Source organism: Coturnix japonica, chromosome 2 (genome assembly GCF_054131305.1).
Source record: "Coturnix japonica strain WE chromosome 2, WE-NBRP24, whole genome shotgun sequence".
NCBI classification, from domain to species: domain Eukaryota; kingdom Metazoa; phylum Chordata; class Aves; order Galliformes; family Phasianidae; genus Coturnix; species Coturnix japonica.
The window spans coordinates 15,688,977-15,708,869 of NC_140664.1; the positions used below are offsets into that span (position 1 = coordinate 15,688,977).

Below are 19,893 nucleotides of genomic sequence, written 5' to 3' on the forward strand. Positions count from 1 at the left end.
GATCTGTATCATCAGCAAACTTGCTGAGGGTGCACTTGTTCCTTCATCTAGGACACTGATGAGGATGTTAAACAAGACTGGACCTTGTACCAGTCCCTGGGGAACACCACTAACTACAGACTATGCTGCTAAGTTACATCCTTTACAATAAAAGGAAAAAAAAAGACTGGAGAACTCTGTACTTGATTGAGTGAAGGGAGAAGAAACTTTAGGTCAGTTTGTGCCTCTTGAAGAATGGACTTGAGAACATAAAAGAAGGGGGCTGTCACACCAGACTTCAAGGAAAGGTGAGGGGCTGTACAGGCTTTTCCCAGGAAGGCTGTTCTACTTTGGATAATTTAGTAACTATTTTACTGGGAATTTGAAAGTGAGTTCCCAGCAGGCAAGCCATAATTCCCCTCTCTCTCTCTCTGGCCTATTAATTATCCCAGTATTACTTTAGATTTAGGTAAACTGGGGCATCCACCTTCGAAGGGAGATTCTTACTCCAGCATACCCTGCAGGCTGGTTCTTGAAGTTGCTGTCTGTCCGTGGAAGATCTGGGCTGCTGAATATATATGAAGATCTGTGCTGGCCAATCCATCTTTTAATCCCAGATGCCTTTTGATAGAACTACAGGTCTTAAGACAAACTTCTGGGTCTGGAAACAGAGTCTGCGTTCTTAGCATAAGAAATTCTTGGAAGGTGGCTGTAGCTGTAACCTTTAGTCGGTCAGGTTTTTTTACTCTTATGCTAATCCAGAATGGAATTAGCACTAAAAAAAAAGCACATACTGATGCTACATACACTGCACACTCTAAAGTATTTCTTTTAAAATATGTCTGAGGTCAAGCTTGAACGTGATTTGCAATTAATGTATTTACTGCAGCAAATTTTCTGCTCTTTCTGGCTGTTTGCTGTGGCTTTCAGCCTGCTTCACCTCCACAGAATGAAATACCATGCATATGAAAGAAGTCATTATAAATCTTCCCTTAGGAGATGTTTTTCATGCTCTGCTTTTAAATTACAATCAATATTATTGATGCCAGTGTTTAGAATAGCTTTCTAATTCCACAGTTGTACTAGAAGTATTCTGAGTGTACTCCAGCTAAATTGTTGTTATGCACAGCTCTCACAAATAATCAGTTTTTATTTCAAGCCACTATTTGTGACATAACATGCATCACAGCCTGCTATGTTGCTGCTACCTTGTTCTCTTTACAGTTTTCCAGCTGTATTTGTCCTCCCTTCATAAACACAGTTGCCAGTATTTCGTTTTATCTTTGAGTATACAAATTGCATTTCGTTAATCTCCTTTCATAAACAGTGCCCTATAATCCTATTATCGCTATTGTTGACCTTCTTTGGAATTCCTCCAGGTTATTAATGCCTTTATAATGAGAATCCTGGGATTTAAGCTGTTTTCTGAGCAATGTTTATTCAAAAATTGATAGATTATTTCCCTTTTTTTTTTTTCCTTTACATCCACTATTTCTTTTCTGTCTGACATCTTATTATGGTGAAAGTGGAGCTGTGCAAATAACTTTCATCACTGAAACCTTGTGGGATGATTCCCACAACCAGAATGTGGCTATTGATGGCTGCAAGCTGTTCAGAGGGGACATGCAAGGGGGGTGGGGGGAGGAGGAGGCATAGCCCTTTACATCAAGGGAGGAATGGATTGTGAAGAGCTGTCCCTGAAGAATGGGTGAGAGTTAGAGACTGAGGCATCAAAGGGAGCCTTGTGGTTGATCTCTACTACAGGCTGTCAGATCAAGCAGAGCCTGTGGATAAAGCCTTCTTCCTCCAGCTATAGGAGGCATCATGTCTGCTGGTTCTCATCCTGCTGGGGAAGTTCCACCACCCTGACATCTGCTGGAAAAGTACCGTGGTGTGCTGTAGGCAATTCAGGAGACTCCTGGAGCATACTGGGGATAAATTCCTGAGCCAAGTAACAGACAGGAGAGATGCAGTGCTGGACCTACTGCTCACCATTGTCAGGGAATTGATTGGTGACATCAGGACTAGAGGCTGCCTGGGTTGTAGTGACCAGTAGAGTTCACACTCTTGAGTATTAGATAGGCGGAGAGTAAAATCAGGAAGCTGAGTTTTAAGAAAGACAACTTCTAGCTCTCCTTGTGATGTTGTCTTCAAGGGCAAGGGAGTGGAGCAGAGATGGAAAATCATTAAGGAAGCTTTCCTTAGGAGACAAGAGCTCTCCATGCCCAGGTGTAGGAGGTCAGGAAAGGAAAGCAAGAGATTGGCACAGTGGAACCAGGACCTGCTGGTCAAACTAGAGAGCAAGAAGAAAATACACAGGCAGTAGAAGCAGGGACAGGTAGGTTGGGAGGAGTGCAGAGATGCTGCTAGGCTGTGGGGTCGATAAGGCCAAGGCCCAACTGGAACTGGACTTGACAAGGGGTGCAAAGAAGGATAAAAAAGACTTCTACAAGTACATAAATCACAAGAGGAAAGTCCAGTAGTTGCCGAGCCATTCTTAACGATATTTGAAAAGTCATGGCAGTCAGGTGAATTGATTACTGATTACTGGAAAAAAGGCAATATAGCACCCATTTTTAAGAAAGATAGAAAGGAAGACCCAGGGAACTACTGACCTGTCAGCCTCACCTTTGTGCCAGGGAAGATAATGGAGCAGATTGTCATGGAAACTATGCTAAGACCTGTGGAAGAGAGGGATGTTACATGGGATAATCAACATGGTTTCAGCAAGGATACTGCCCAACCAAACTTGCTGCTTTTTATGATAATGTAGCTGCATCAGTGGTCAAGGGATGAGCCACTGATGTGATCTGTCTTTTGACATTGTACCTCATAATATACTTCTCTCCAAATTGGAAATATATGGATTTGATGGATAGACTGTTTGATGGATGAGAAACTGATAACAAGATCACACCCAGAGAGTTATAAATGGCCTTGATTCTATATCAGACTGATAAAAAAATCCCCAGTTGGTGGGGAGTTGGAACTTGATGATCCATGAGGTCCCTTCCAACCCAAACCGTTCTGTGATCCTGTGATCTGTGATCCTCAGTTTTTTACAGTAAGGGTGGTGAGGCACTGGGGCAGGTTGCCCAGAGGACGTGGATGACTCATCCCTGGAGATGTTGAGGGTCAGGCTGGACCAGACTCTGAGCAACCTGTGTGCTCAGCAACTCTGAGCAACATCTGTGGATGTCCCTGTTCATTGCAAGGGAGTTCAACTAGGTGATCTTTCAGAGTCCCTTCCAGTTCTAAGGATTCTGTGTTTCTGTGATGATTCAGGGGTTTGCTGCCCAGTCAGAACATTAAACAAAACCTTTGCATGTGACTGAACAAAGATGGTATTCAATCCAAATGTCTAGAATGTTTGGGAAAATATTTTAATGTTATTAACTTGCTTTAAAAGAAGAAAGAAAAACCATCATTTTAAAAATTAAAGCATCATTTCAAACAAAAAATAGAAGATTCTGATTTGCCTCTTTTGGCCATGTTTGACTTCAAATCATAAATAGTTTCATTGTTCTCTGAACTTTGTGTTTTGGTAATTGCATTATTCCATTAAACATTTTGGTTTGCATCCTAGTGACTGCTTTAAACACTTTCTGAGTGGTGCTGAGTGAACATGTCTGTATATTCCCTACGTTTGTATATCTGAATTTATATGTAGGCATGGAAAATTAATGGAATGTCTATTTTAGTCCTGTGAATCTCACTTACGTGATTTCACCATGGTATAAGCTGGTGACTACAGGGCTCAGAGAGGCTGCCCATCCTTGCCCAAAACTTTAGGTTGTAGAACTTAATTTTTTCACATCTGTTCCAGGTGCGTAACATATCTGTGATATCATAGCAGGAAGCTCTGATGAAAATGGTGCACATTCATGCATGAGTTGAGTTGGTTCTTCTGGAGATTGAACTGGGGAGGTGCAGACCCATTTGAATTTGCTTATGTAGCATGTGATATATATGTAGCATGTGATATTATGTAGCATGTGATATATGACAGGTGTCATAGATAGGACTGGAAATTCCATCTCCATCCAGGTCCTGCTGCTGGACGCTGTGTGTGTCCCTAGTGATGGAATGGAGAAAAGTATAACATGCACCAAGTTCAGAGCTGAGTCTGGCCCTGCACATCCCAGGTGAGTTCTTTGCTCACTGAAGTAGACAGTAGAAGTGAGCTTTCCTAGGATCACATTCATGGGGATGCTGTTGTGTTCATTGTACTGTGAAACATTCGCCCCAGACACAGAGAACTGTGTCATGAGCCAGGTGTTGAGCTGTTGAGCGCTTTCGCAGATGACCCACTTCTAGGCATACCTGGAAAGCACATCTGAGAGGCTTTGATGGCAGAAACAGATTCACTGGCAGGAGGTATTTCCAGGGAAGGTGTCAGATGATAGAGGCAAGGCTGTTCTGAAAAATCCCCTGCTGGAGATGGGGATCTGGTGCTCCTTCATCAGTCTGGTCTCCGTTTTGTTGCAAGATGGGCATCACCTTCCCAAGGACTTTGAAGTGTATTGACTTTAAGGCAACCTAAAAAAAAACACCCTACTTTATGGTACCATTGTGTAACAATGTAATAATGGAAGTGAAAACTCTGCAGATTTTGCTTCATTTTATTTTTTAGTATTATGAACCTTATCTTTCTTACACATTGAAGCATTTCATTTTAAGTTTCCTATCCCTCATTTCTCATTTCTTCAAGTAATAATAAGCTGTTCGCTTTCTGAATCTCTAAACTCATCAGGCTGTGACTCTTTGATGGAGCTGGAAGAGTACAGCGTGACCACAAACACTAAAGGATTAATAAACTCAAAAGCACCTGCTTCATGTCTGTAATTAGTACTTCTCAGCAATGAGCACTGCTGCAAAATAAAAAAGCCACAACAGCAATCATAACTTGAGATGTATTGCCTGCAGAACTAACTCAGCTTTAATAGTATAAAAATGATTGTTTAGGCAGCTGATCAATAGAGAGAGTAGGGCGTTACTGCTCTTTGCAGTGAATGACATTTGAGCTCAATTTATTTTTGTAATCATTTCAATGCGCGTGTTTTGGCAAATATTTGATTATAGTATGATGAATTTTGCTTTTCATCCTTGGGACTGAAGAGTTGTTTAGTTTGTTACCTCCCAGATATGTTTCTCACTCCAGCTTTTGTATCTTCCCCGTTGAAAACATGTCAAACTGATTTAAAATGTTTTGTTTACATTAGAATAAAAACCATATGCCTGACATTAAGGATGACTGTGCAAAAGCTTTCAGCTGAGTGAGTGTAGCATGTGAGGCCATGCATTTGCATGTTCCCTGCAGACACGTGCCTGTACAGTTAATTACTGTAGACCCAGCAGCTTCTCTCTTCCTTGCCTATTGAAACCAGATTTAGAAGATGTGTGGAAGGGCTCTCTGAAAGCCCTTTGTTAAACTTCTGCCACCAGCGTGACAGGAGGGCTGGGATGTTTTCCCAGTCTGTGATGGAGTTCACTCCCTTTTTGTGTACTGCTAAGTCATCCCTGCCAAAGATGACATTTTCCAGCTCCTAAAAATACATCTGACCAGCCTGACTACTTCCTTTGAAACAGAACAAATAGCACTGCCAGGTATAAAACAAAAGATTTCCTGAGATGACGGTACAGGCTTACTTGTAAAAGATATTTGTATGTGGGCGCATTCACACACACACCTATAAAATTGACAAATACAAGCTGAGTACCACATTACCACATTACATCTCTATCAGTATATTTTTCAAACATCCAGTCTCTGTGTAGATAGTGAAATGTAGCAAAGTGACATCCTTGTGGCTCGGATCTCAAGAGCCTGTTTGCATGAGAGGAAGGTAGGCTCCCCAGACCATTCCCTTTTGCTCAGGGAACATGTTCCCCTAAAAAGGGATATTTCAGGCTGAGAAAAAATTTATGGGAGCCATTTTTAAGGTACTGTCAGAACAGCTCGAAGTGCACATAGCAGCACAAAAAGTAATTAGGTCAGGCAGATTTCTGTACAGAGGATCTGCTTAAGTTATATAAAGCAGAGAAAAAAACCTACTTGAAGTGCTTTTTATTGGTTCCAGCATTCAGTTGTAGCTGCTCTACAAATCTGTGAGCTAAAACCAATGATTAAGGAATACACAAGCTTTGATTGCAATGATACGCAAAATACACATGGTGGCTCTCTGCCAGTATCAGTAATTAGTTTGTAGTGACTGTGTTTTTGGAGAAGGGCTTGATTGATTGTGGTTTCACAGTCACATTCTGTATTCGTTTGGAGATCTGCAGTGCTTATAATTTGCATTAATGTAGTTCAGATTCTTATCAAAACTACCGTATTTAGATGAGATCAGAAAACTGCATAATGAGGTAAATTTTGATTATATTATTTGATAACAAATCTTATTCTGAGGTAAAAAGATTAAGGCAGCAGGATGAGCCAAGATGAATAATTAGTTTAGATCACACAAGCAGCAGTCTGAGTGGAAGGGATCATTTATTAAAATCAAGTTTGGGTCCAAACAGAGGGAAGCAGGATCTGTGTTGCATATCTTCTCTGAAGTCTTCTAGATGAAACTGAGCTGAAATCTCCTCACCCAGGAAGTCTGAGCAATTGAGAACTCACAGTGAGCATTTTGCTGCACATCTCTTTGGGCTACAGGGGGACAGGGGAGGGGAGGCCTACTTTTTCCTTTGAGCCTGATGATGCCAGGCGTTGCTGTGCGCATCTGGTTCTGAGCCTGCAGCTCACAGCTCTGAGCTTGATGACTACAGTGAACACAGAGGGGTTAGCAGACACTAAAATCCAGAGCTCACAGCAGTGAGCAGGCAAGGCGCACCTCCTCCAGGCCATAGGAAATGCCAGAGGAGAGCCTGTCCTCCATATGGAGCCTTCTGGTCCTGATTGCACTCATGTGCTGGTTGCTGGACTACCTCTTATCCATTCAGACATTTCATTCCTTTAAAACATGACCAGCCCCAGTGTTACAGCCATATTTGGTGCCATAACTGAGAGGTTACACAAAAGTATTTTCCTTGAGCAGCTGGTGCTCAAGGGAAAGGATGGAATCCAGTGCCTTCCATTGGCTAAGGGAATTCAGATCCTCACTGCTCCTAAGAGACTCTGACATTGCAGACTTCTGGCAGTCTTCATTTACTTCAGCCTAAGTGCTGGGGAAGGGTATGAGACATTGGCAGAAGGAGAGGAAGCAAGACAGCTTGTGTCAGCCCAGGAGCAGTCAGCATGGAGGGAATCCCTTGTCTGTTCCGAGCTCACAGTATTATGTCTGCTCTTACTTCATCACTGTGTGGCATAAAATATCATCGTATGCATGAGATAAAAGTCTCTTCTGAAGTAACTGTCAAATAGGCAGTAAGACAAAGATCATGGACTGGAAACAAAACTCACTGTCAGTTGTGGGCCTGATGCTGCAGATCAAGCCTGAGGCTCACTGCAACACTTTGTCCCTGGAACAAGTCTTGTTTAAGAGTGCTACCGAAGAAAAGCCTGAAACACTAAAGTGGGACTTCATGACTTCTTTCAAGCTTTTTTTGCTTACTTTTCTCAGTGAATACTGGACAGTTCTTCCCCAGATTGCCTGTGGTGTGTGAGGACAGGCTTGCAGGAACCCCCCTCCATGTTAAACAGAAAGGACACAGCATCACCATTTCCTGGGCAGATACTGTCTATGTTGTTAGAGTCTGGAAACAGAGATGTAGCTGTGCTAAAGGTCTCAAGATAAAGGAAACCAAATCTCCCAGAACTTTTAAAAGAAGCACTATGACAGAAGGCCCTTTGCTTTTCCAGCTGCTACCAATGACTCTGCTGAAGTTCTTGCACTCTATCTCTCCCCCTTGTTTCTTTGCCAAAATTTGGTTCCTTTGCCAAAATTCAGATCCACTGATAATGAAACAAAATGGTACCTCTTGATCTTAATAGTGATAGGACAAGGGGGAGTGGTTTTTAAACTGAGACGGGGAGACTGAGGTTAGAAATTAGGAGTAAGTTCACACGGAGCATGGTGACACATTGGAATGGGTTGCCCAAGGACGTTGTGGATGCCCCATCCCTGGAGGCATTCAAGGCCAGGCTGGATGTGGCTCTGGGCAGCCTGGTCTGGTGGCTGGTGACCCTGAACATAGAAGGGGGATTGAAACCAGATGATCTTCATGGTCCTTTTCAACCCACGCCATTCTATGATTCTATGATATATATGCATGATATGATATTTCAGTACAGCATACTGTCCTGATGGAGCCTATATACAATATGATCTGTTCAATATAATACATCTGTATAGTATCATATATAATCTATTCTGCCTGTAAGTGCTCTGAATAATCGCTTTGCGGTATGGTTGTCCTAATGCTATGACTGAGGCAGTAAATAGAGCAGGGCTAATGGTGTGGTGTTTCTACACCCCAGAATGTAGATGTAATTGCTGCAGTACAGAAATAGGGAAAGCTGGAGGCAGCATTCTGCTGGGTCAGTGCCACTGCCCATGGAGCATTGCAGCGCCGGGTTCTGCTCCATTTCACTCTTGCTCCTCACATACCTATCCTAGGTAGCCAGTTAGGACAAAAGACTGTGGTTTTAATAAATGTCAGCTGCTTTCATGGTTAATGCTGCTTCTGGGGGTCATTCCTCTGCTTGCATTCGTGAGCTTTTGTGGTGACATTATCACAGTCACAGAGCAGCCAGCAGGCTTACCAAGGTCCTGTGGCTGTGGGAGATGCCTCTAGGAGGGACGAGGTGCTGTGCTCTGGCCCTGCTCACATTGCTGGTAGAGGGGGAGCTTCTCCTCTTTGTTAAGAATACTTGTAAGACAGAAGTAATACTTAACCCAGAATAATATATTGCAATTTACGGGCAAATGCCTGTTATTTTACATAGCGGTGTCTACCAAGCAGGAGAAAATATTTTTAGGTCTCCTAGTAACACTACTGTCAATCTCTGTTACATGCAAAGCTGGCTTGAACATAACTAACACACTTGGAAATATTACTGACAGTGACCACTTTAGTTTGTAAAAATGTTCTGGAAGATCTTACGAATATACATATGCCCAATTTTGAGCATAAGTAGTCTCAGCCTTAAGATCATATACAGCTGTTATCAGAACCGGGGCCACAAAGGTTAATTCTTGCTTTGGAGAACAGTTCCTGGTCAGAAACCTCAGCGGCTGCATTTCCAGGCTCTGCTAAATCTTATCTGCAGTACCTGGCTTGGCAGCCTTCCCCAGCACTGCGCTGTCGGCCAAGCGGGTCAGGGAGAAGCTATTATTAAACCTTGCTTCTTTGAGATGCTTTCAATAGCAAGATCTGATTATGGTGCGGGTTGCTTAATCATAGATGAGCCCTGCAGGGCTCATGCTGTCTGTGCTGGGCTTTGGGAGCTGCTGGCGTCGGCGGGGGCACCCATGTCTGGGGGGCCAGACAGTGGAGGTATGGAATCCATGCAAGGGGTTTACCTGCTTAGGTCTGGCTGGCAAAAGCAAATTTGTGTGCTAGCAAGATAGTGCTGTGTGTGCTGTAATCTCTTAGATGGGAGTGCTTTGTCTATCAGGAAAGCTGCTGCAGCTTTGGCCATTATGTTCAGCAGTCATTTTACATCCCTAAGGAGAGGGTTACTGACACCTGTGTTTGTAGACACTATATAAGTACTCTGTGGATAAAAGCAGGGTTGTGCTTTGCCTCCCTGCCCTTCCCTGCCTTTGCATGTGGTTTCAATTTGCTCCTGGCCATAGCAACTTGGGGCAGCCCAGGTCTGGCTATTAGGGATGCTGAGCTGGGCATGGGCTGGTTAGAGGCCGTAAAGCTGGGTCCCTGTCATGGCATTCTGGACTGTGCTGTTCCATGCTTTGAAACTACACTGGAATGGACTGGGCTGATCAAGCAGCACAGAGAAACGGAGTGAAATTTGCAGCCATCTGTAAGATTTACAGGTTCACCAACTTCAGGAGCACAGAGGGACAGTCACCTGCTCTGTCCAAGCCCCCTGGTTGAGCCCCTGACCTCCCTCTCTTCTGCTTCCAGCCTTTGCCTGCTCCCACCAGGCATGGTGCTAACAGGGGCTGGGGGCACAGTGCAGCTGCCCCAATGCAGGCTGCCCTCTGCTGAGAGCTGTCCCTGCATGTATCCTCTATGGTGGGATGCTGCAGAGTGTTAAACAGCACAAAGCCATCCTGTCCCTGTTACCCTAGAGAAAAGGCTGACTCCTGCCTCACCACAGTCTCCTTTCAGGCAGTTGTAAAGGACAGTGAGGTCTCTCCTAAGCCTCCTCTTCTCCAGACTAAGCAATGCCAGTTCCCTCCTTCTCTCCCCATTAGATTTGTGCTCCAGACCCCTCATAGCTTCATACCCTTCCCAGGACATGCTCCAGAGTCCCAGTTTCTTTCTTGTAGCAAAGGGCCCAAAACTGAACACAGCACTAGAGGCTCTCACATGAGACCCCAGTAAATACTAGAGACTGGACAGAGGGTTGTACCCAAGTTTCGGTCACCCCTTTGCTTCTGTGTGTGTGCCAGGTACATACACTTGATCTATGGCTTGCAGCTTGAAAGAAGAAGAACAAAATCAGCTCATTCCTGCTGCATCTGAGTGTGTGGCAAAGGGACGTCACAGGAAGGGCAGCGCTTTCCTTGCTGTCCAGCTGCTTCTTGAGGCTGGGTCTGCTAGTGGGAGCCACAAGTCATCTAAATAGTGCCAGTCGGACTGTGTAACTAGGAAATTACATCAGAATGGGATCCTAAAGAATCCTAGGGATTCCTAAGGGATCCTAGGAATGGTTGCAGAATGTTCCATTCTGTTTCTATGAAAAGGTGTTCCACAAGGCCCTTCCATGAGTACTCAGGAGCATTAGGTGTGCCCATCAGCTTTGTTTAAGGCTGAAGGATCTGAGGACTTTATTTACCAACACGGGGATTGTAGCAGCTGTAGCTGCATCTCCCCCTCGTGGAAAAATACTTCAAGGGCCATCAGAGTAACAAACTGAAATAAATCCTAACTTCAGGGCTTTCTTCTGGGTAAGAATACCTTGTTAATACTTTTATGTACTGCTGGCCTTAGAAAAATGAGGGCACTTTTCTTGTATATAAAAGGGCTTGGGAAATACAAGCTGTAATCCATAGAAAGTCAGTAATCAGATAGATTAACACTCAAGAAGCAGCTGAGAGCCATGCAATATTATTGGATTATTTTAAAGCCATTAGAACTGCCCTACTATGCTTCTGTACCACATGAAAACCTGCATATGTTTATTCATACACATACATATATACTATGCAAGGCTATACGCATTCATACTTATATTACATGTATATCAGTCAGCTCAGAATCCATAATAGAAGCTGCTTTCCTCCCAGCAAGTAGCATTTTCTTATGGTTTAAAGCAATAGAAGTCCGGTTACATTTGAATGCTTTTAATCACTGTGTTCTTGAAGGAGCCATGTAAGCAGCCTCATCATACCCTGATAGCTGTGAGGAAACAAACCAGGTTACCACAGCAGCCTAGTTCTGAAATGGCTTCTGTAGAGTGGAGCAGTTTGTGTCCAAAGTTTTTTGTTGAAGTGCCAGTTCTGAAGAAATACTGAAAGTCTGGAACATATCCAGTGTTTGTCCTTGGGGATATTAGAAAATTCATGCAACTTCTAAACTTCACACAAGATAGACAAAGGAAGGATGCTTGTGATTCACTGCTATTTGAAAACACTCTCTGAGTTACAGTTTCCACCGTGTCTTTACTCTTCCCTTTTCCTTTCCAGGGAGTGAAGCTGATTTTAGCTCTTCAAGCAGCACAGGCAGTATTTCAGCTCCTGAAGTCCATATGTCTGCTGCTGGGAGTAAAAGATCTTCTTTTTCTCGCAAGTAAGCAAATTTTCCTGTATGTTTCAAATGTAGCTAGTACAAAGATGGACTGCTGTGTAAAGTCTAGTATAAAGATGGACTGCTGTGTAAGGTCATGAAGTTCATGCATATATTATCACTACTGGGAGTTTTAAAACAGCCTGGGTAATCTTGGGCAGCACTAATGCTGAGAACTGAAGAAAGTTCAGATTGAAGACAAATGATTGTATTGGTTAGAACAAGAATTGTCAAGGTGTCAGATCAGCCAACTGATACTGATTTTTAACCATAACAAGTACTGGAGATACAGGCAGGAGAGACAGAAGAAACAGTGTGTGGAGTAGGAGAGGAAGCAACTAGGTGCACATCAGTTAACAGTAGTACTTTTAATTGTTAACCTCAACCTTTTTGCTCATAGCACTTTGTTTTTTTGCTATGGCTTGCTATAAGTTGTTGGCTCAGCATGTAACTTTCCAGGTTGTGACCTTATTTCTTATAGGAAGAAGTTAACAATATTGTCTTTAATGTTCTTTTCTGAAACACTCTCATCCAGCCTTTATATAAACAAAACAATGTACAAATTAAATATATATATGTATATATATACAGTCATCCATCTAAATGAACCTTTTGTTGAAAGATTTCTGTAAGTTTTCTCTGTATCATCTGTGAATGGCAAATAAGGCAGCTTGTGAGTAGTGGGGTGTTGGATGGAGCTGTCAGGGCGCATTGTGCTCTGCCCACGCAGTCCCTGCTGCTGCGCTTTTTTGAGTAGGTGGAAAGAGTTCAAATTGACAAGACTTGTTTCCTGCTCTTTGTGGAGTCACAGGAGTGGAGCTGGCAGGCAGACCGGGGCCAGCAGCAGGATACCCATATGCTGAAGTCACGCTGACTTCTCTGAGCTCTCAGTGTGCCCCAGCATATAGAGATCAGCAGAATGGTGCTTAATGAACAGTTTCGTATCTGTATCATGAGGTGGTTAGAAAAAGAAACAGTACTTCAGTTCTCTGTAGGTTGAATCTAACAAGTTACTGGCTGAGGAAAAGAACCCTGATGTGAAGCTCTGGAGTGACCTTACTTTCAGTAAGAACATGTAGAACTTCATGAATTACTGCATATTTAAGTGTACTTTAAATTAGACTGTACTGACGTATCCACATAGAAGTCCTCTGTAATAGCACTCCTTAACATGCACTGCTGTGTTATTACACACAAGCCGATGCTGTGCTGTACAAAGTGGGAAGAGATGTTTCCTCTCTAACATGTTCTTTTTTAACTGAATAAACTCACTACGAAACATTTCAGTGTTGTCACAAACCACAGTCCTTCACTTTATTGTAAAATCATTATGAATTCACCCAAACCGCAGTGCTATGATGCAAGCTTGCAGCACAGCCAGTCAGCCATCTGTTCCTTATAAACTGTTCCATTTGCAGAGAAAGGAGGAAACCAATTCAGACAATTTTAAGATATTTTGCTTCATAATTCTGTGGTATTTCATTTTTTACATTCAAACCTCCTTTTTTTGCTGGCTTGGTTTGCCTTTTTCCATATTTTTGAAACCTGCCTTTCACTGCAGTTTAGAAGAACAACTTCCAGTAGAGGGTGAAGGTAGCAGTGGAGGAAAGTAAGTCTACTAAACAAATGAGGAATGAACCTCTAAAAGCTGGCTCCAGTGCCTCAGTTCATTGGCAATTAATAGAAAGTGCCGATATGAACTGCATTAAAGCACGCATGAATAGCAGTTTTTTTAGTAAAGATGGGGAAAAGAAAGGTAAATATGTATGACAGAAACTGGAAGAAAGAAGAAACTCTGCTTTCTTTGTCTATTTTAATACTATTTCAGCCTGCTCTCAGTAGGATCCAAACTATATCTAAGCGAATGAATAGCTGATAATGACAGCCGAAACATGCAGTTTGCCAAAGGCAAACAGGAGAACAGGGGCTCAAACAAAATCTGCCTTCACACTGTGATCCCTCAGGCTGCTTGCTGAGAATCATGAGAAAAGTCTTAGAACCCTCCACCAGCCTCCAAGGATGGACATCTCTGCAGGCCTGGCAGAGGAAAGCTGAAAAGTGGTCCTTTTGGAACTAGTCGAGTTTGCAGTCCTCTAATTACTTAATGGAGTCAGAAGTTCAGGGAACACAGATGATCTGATGGAGTCACTGGAAAATGCTGCAAACCAAGAAATGTGAAAATGCCAGAGATTTCCCTACATCACATAGTTCAAAAAAGATCCTCACAAGCATCAATAGAACATGTAGCGGCCAATGACATGAAGTCTTCATTTTTTCCAAGCCATTCACAGTCATTTGTATGTTTTAGCAGGGTCTCATAGGCAACTCTGTATGTAAAGTGAGACACGTAACGGGTTGTGTGATGAGGATAATCAGTGTGCTTTAACCATTTTGGTTCCTCTCCAGTCGTGGCCCTTATGGTCGGAATAGTGGATCCTCATCCTACAAGTCTGGAGCCAGCCCACCTGCTTCCCATGAAAAGGACCATTTGTCAACACTGTGCAGAAGTCAGCAGAATCCTGTTAACATCCATCAGAATTATGGGGTTTCTTCTCCCAGTAGCAGTAACTCAGGCTCATACAAAGGAAGTGACACCAGCCCAATAATGAGGCAAGTGTTTATTTAATCACTCCAGCGTTCAGTGCTCCGACTTACCTTCTCTGCACTGGAACACAGGGTTAGCAGTCCGAATTGCTGAGCAAGTCATCTTGCTCCTCAGCATAGGCGTGACTCCTCGTATTGGTTGCTTGACAGTCAGCAGGATGATCCAGCCTGTATTTTCCTGCCACTGTAAAAGCTTGATTGTTTCAGCACAGTGAAATTAGAGGTTACTCTCAGTCAGAGGCCTCTTGTGGTTGGTTTTCACTCCAAGGCTATATCTCTTTAATGTCATGCCAGTCAGTTCTTATGTGGACTTACTGGTTTTTTCACTGAAGGGTCCTTTTAATTTGGTGAGAGTTGGGTGTGGTAGAATAGAAAATGTTATATACTCAGGCAGAAATTCACCGTCTAGCCTTAGGCACTTACCCAAGGAGTGCAGTTTCCTGTGCAGGAAAGTAAACAGGTACCTGCCAGAAGATGCAGCAGTAGTGCAGAGACTGAATTGCTGCCATTCTGCTGCTCACTCTTTCTCTCTCAGACAATTCAACAGTTCTAGCATAGTAGATACACACCTAAACCTAGATGCAGTGAATCTGGGTTTCAGTTTGCTCAACTTTGTAACTCACAGTTGCATCTAAACTCAGTTGTTCCACTAACTTGGCCATGTCTTTAGCTGAGTGCCGTTGCCTGTGGTGTGGCTGTCTGCTCTTCAATGCTCCACCTATTTTAGATGAGGCGATGCCTGAGTGTTTCAGAGTTAAATAAGCCTTGATGTTGCTGCATTGCAACCAGTTGCAGTAAATAGTAAATGCTTTGTGATAGCCACATATCAGCAGTTTCCTCAAGTACTTGACTTGGCGGAGTGAGTCACTTGTGCTGACACTGAGAAGCCCCAGATGAATCAAGTGTAAATTCAGTGTTGTTTTCCTATTTTTATTTTTATTTTTACTTTATTTTTATTTTTTGCTAAGGGTGAAGAACCACAGGGGTGATGTTATGTGATGGCTTTTCTTTTTTTCTTTCCAGGCGATCAGGGAGATATTTGACTTGTGTTGATCATCACAGTGTTAAGCCACAAAATCCAGAGCAGTATTTGACTCCTCTACAGCAGAAGGAAGTCACAGTTCGGCATTTGAAAACAAAGCTGAAGGAATCTCAGAGCAAGCTTAAAGAAAGGTATGTTCCATTTCAGAAACTGGAAGTACAAAGATTTATTCAGGAGCATTTAGGGATGGGAATCCTGAATCACAGAATCATAGAATGGTGCAGGTTGAAAAGGACCACGAAGATCATCCAGTTCCAACCCCCTGCTATGTGCAGGGTCACCAACCACCAGACCAGGCTGCCCAGAGCCACATCCAGCCTGGCCTTGAATGCCACCAGGGATGGGGCATCCACAGCCTCCTTGGGCAACCTGTTCCAGTGTATCACCACCCTCTGAGTGAAAAACTTCTTCCTATATCTAACCTAAACCTCCCCTGTCTCAGTTTAAAACCATTCCTCCTTGTCCTGTCACTCTCCACCATTGTAAACACCTGTTCCCCTTCCTGTTCATATGCTCCCTTCAAGTACTAGAAGGCCACAATGAGGTCTCCCCAGAGCCTTCTCTTCTCTAAGCTAAACAAGCCCAGTTCCCTCAACATTTCTTGATAGGAGAGGTGCTCCAGCCCTCTGGGGACCCCAGCCCTGGATGCAGTACTCCAGATGGGGCCTCACAAGAGCTGAGTAGAGAGGGAGAATCACCTCCCTCTCACTGCTGGCCACCCCTTTTTTAATGCAGCCCAAAATACAGTTGGCCTTCAGGGCTGCAAGCACACACTGCCAGCTCATATCCAGCTTCTCTTCCACCAGGACCCCAAAGTCCTTCTCTGCGGGGCTGCTCTCAAGATCTTCACCCAGTTTGTATAAATACCTGGGGTTGCCCCAACCCAACTGCAGCACCCTGCATTTGGCCTTATTGAACCTCATTAGGTTTTCGTGGGCCCACTCCTCCAGCCTGCCCAGGTCCCTCTGGATGGCTTCCCTTCCTTCCTGTGTATCGATGGCACCACTCAGCTTGGTGTCATCTGCAAACTTGCTGAAGGTGCACTCGATGCCATCGTCTGTGTCATTGATGAAGATGTTGAAGAGAAAGAGTTTTACTGATTTCTTGACCTTGTAATGATTCAAGTAGTAGATTCAGAATATGATCTGTTTGATTGTTTTAAGGTATTCCAGGTTTCCTGGTTTGCTCAGTAAACATGCACCATGCAGCGTATATATCAAAATGGCTCTTTCCTCTTCTTTGAATTTGCCTAGTGAAATGTTTTCAAGGGATTCTTATCAGTCTGATTTATTATCATACCTTTTATATATAAAAGTTTTGTCCCTGCAAATTCGCATTACTTTATACTACCTGTGATTCTGTGATTCTTTGTCAGTGAAGTATGACTTCAAAATGTGCCCCTTCTTCTGTAATGAAAGAAAAGTTCTTGTACAAACCAGTGTGCCCACTTGTGTTTTTCTTGCTTATATTCAATTTTTCTGAAGAGCTCTTTGTATTGATGCTGAGGAAAGAAGTGACAATGTGCATTACACAACAACAGATGGTATTTGAGCAAAACTGGGCTTTGAGAGCTAGATATCCAGCACAGACAACCCAAGTGGGAGTGAAGGGGCATTTGAATGGCCTCCCAGGCTAAGTCCCGTGGAACCCACAGTCCTGTGGAGGACAGCCCGGCCTCTGCGTCTTTGAGGAGTGTAGCTTTCCTGCCTCATCAGATCAACGTCAGCTCTGGCTGTACTCACACAGCTGCTGGCATGTGCTTCCCAGGAGGCCATTTCTCAGTTCCTGCAGGGCAAGGCAGTAGGAGAGGTGCAGGTTCTGTGCTGATGAGATCTAACCTACAGAGCACCACTTGCACCTCAAGATATCAAGGATTGTATCACAACCCCCAAGCATGCCATAGGTCTGCTGACTGTGTGTGGAGGTCAGTGCCCCCAGTCAGCAGCCAGCAAGTCTTGGCAGACAAACTACAGCTCTTGGGAGTGGCAGCTGGTGGTGCCTGGAGGAACGTGCCTCCTCTCTGGAGCATCTCTACAGCCATCCCAGTGCCTTGTAGCCTCTCCACTAGCTGGCACTAACTGACCAGTCAGACAAGTGTTACGTTTTTCTCTTTCTACAGGGAGACTGAAATAGAAGAGCTCAAAGCTCAGCTAGGACGCATGAGGGAAGACTGGATTGAAGAAGAGTGTCATCGTGTGGAGGCACAGCTGGCCCTCAAGGAAGCGAAAAAGGAAATTAAACAACTCAAGCAGGTTATTGAAACCATGAAGAACAACTTGGCGGAGAAAGACAAAGGAATTCAGAAATATTTCATAGACATAAACATTCAGAACAAGAAACTGGAATCTTTGCTGCACAGCATGGAGATGGCTCAGAATGGCTCTCTGCGGGATGAGGATGTGTCTGACGCACCAGGGAAGCCATTGGCACTGTATGCCAGGTTGCCAGACACCCTCATCACGGAGGAGCAAGCTTTGGAGGTTGATAGTGGGGTGCTTCTAAATGAGGACATAGCTAATGGGAATGATTCGTTTCAAGAGACTTTCAGCACGGCATGTGTTGAGTCGGCTGATCCAGCTTTCTTCATTTCTGTCATGGATCAAGAGGTGCTTGAAAGTGTTCCTGATGAAAAACTAACGTCTCCTAGGAAGGAGGAGAGGAGCGGCATCGTGATGGTGGAACAGTCTGTCCAGACTGATGTGGTGCCATATAGCCTCAGTGTGGAGCGGCTCATTCAGAACATCTTCGGATCTCAAGATGTCTCTCCTCTGAGCCCGCCTTCCTCACTGAAGGAATTGAGTGATTTTTCTTCTGGAAGCTTCAGTGATTCTGCTATAGTAGTGGACTTAACTCCAAGTGATCCAAACTCTGCTATCCTTTTGTCTCCTATGGAGTCTCCATGCAGAAAGTTGGATTTCGGAGTTGATGAAAATCACGTCATGAAAGAACTTGATTTTACGGAAACGCGTGATGAAGTGTTCGGGTATGTGAATACTTCCTCTGAGACAGGAATAATGCAGAGGCACTGGAGTGGAAGTCTCCTTGTAGATGTCCTGGCTGTAGCAGCCCCTGTTGTACCCACTGTCCTGTGGGCATTCAGTACTCAGAGAGGAGGAGTAGATCCCATTTACAATATTGGAGCGTTGCTTCGTGGGTGCTGCCTGGTGGCCCTGCACTCATTGCGTCGTACAGCCTTCAATATTAGAGTCTAAATTCCACTGTCACTGGGCACCAATGGGCTGAGGTAGAGAGAGGGGGATGAGAGATACAAAGAGATATTGTATATTATGGCAGAGTCCATTGTTTTGCTCTTGAATACTTGATTTGCACTATAAATCGGTTCAAAAACATGTTCCTTGTTTCCAAATGAAGAAGGTTGAACCCTGTAGTTCCGCAGAATGTTTTTAACTGACATAACCCAATACTGCTACCTACAGAAGTAGTCTTCCTGCTCCCAGTCACCCTCCTTCTGCTGGTGTATTTCTCAGGCCAGCACATCCACACAGTAATGGGGATCAGGGACAGCAAAGAGCTAGCACAGCCTCAAGGCTGAGTTAGCCTTCATCTCCCTTTTACCCAGCCAGTTCACTGTGCAAATGCACAGACACTGCGCTGTGCCTCACGGGCAGCGTGAGGTGCACATAGGAACAAAAGGCCAGGAAAAGGTGGGGTATTTCTGTAGGCAACGGTAACAAAGCATTTGTGAAACTACAGTGTTAAGTAACACGGAGACTCGTTTCCACTAAGTGTTCCACACACGTACTCTAAAAAGCATGCTAGCGCTCGCCATTTGTTGTCTGAAGCTTCAATCCAATTTAAAGAAAACAAATGTATTTCCCTGACAGCTTCCCGCACATCCTTCATGCCTGTCTTGTGTAGTGCTCTTCTAAATCCTGCAACTGCTTGAGCATTCCACCAGTCTTGTGCGCATACGGACTGCAACCAAATGTCCAGTTCTTGGGAGTCTTGAAACTGTTAGGACGATAAGTATAGGCGTGGATACACTTTGAATAGTAATGTTGTTTTAGAGTCTTAATGTATTGGAACCTGATAGTCATTTGAGCCCTGTGAAACACCATCTGTAAATGTATCGTGTTTTAACTTATTGTTTATTTAACTGCTCTACTGTAAATTACCTTTATAACCACAAGTTCAGTAAAGCATGTTAGAAATGTTCAAAATCTTTCGAGTGTTTTATTGTAGCAAAGCTATTAAAAGATACTCAATTTCAGCTGGATGTCACACGTGCAGAGCAGGAGGAGGCACCATATAGAGGCATGAGGAACTGTCCGCATCCTGAAGAGAGTTTAAGAGAGAACTACTCCCAGCCCCAAGAGGGAGCACCGCACAGAGGGCTGTGCTGGGTCAGTGATGCAGCTGCTGCCTGCTCAGCTGATAGAAGCAAGCCA

At 43.8% G+C, this 19,893-nt stretch overlaps 1 protein-coding gene across 5 annotated transcripts in view; it reads left to right on the forward strand.

Annotated features, from left to right (window-relative positions):
* Positions 1-19,665, forward strand: part of SYBU (syntabulin) — a 42,455-nt gene extending 22,790 nt beyond the window's left edge. For 3 of the 5 annotated variants that reach the window (XM_015856112.3, XM_015856114.3, XM_015856113.3), the window contains exons 4-7: positions 11,739-11,841; positions 14,245-14,448; positions 15,466-15,615; positions 17,604-19,665. In XM_015856112.3, the coding sequence (XP_015711598.2) occupies positions 11,739-11,841; positions 14,245-14,448; positions 15,466-15,615; positions 17,604-18,696 (1,550 nt within the window). In that variant the 3' untranslated portion in view covers positions 18,697-19,665. The remainder of the gene's footprint in view (positions 1-11,738; positions 11,842-14,244; positions 14,449-15,465; positions 15,616-17,603) is intronic. The other 2 variants (XM_085537056.1, XM_085537057.1) reach the window with 1 other exon arrangement.
* Positions 19,666-19,893: the final 228 nt, after the last annotated feature.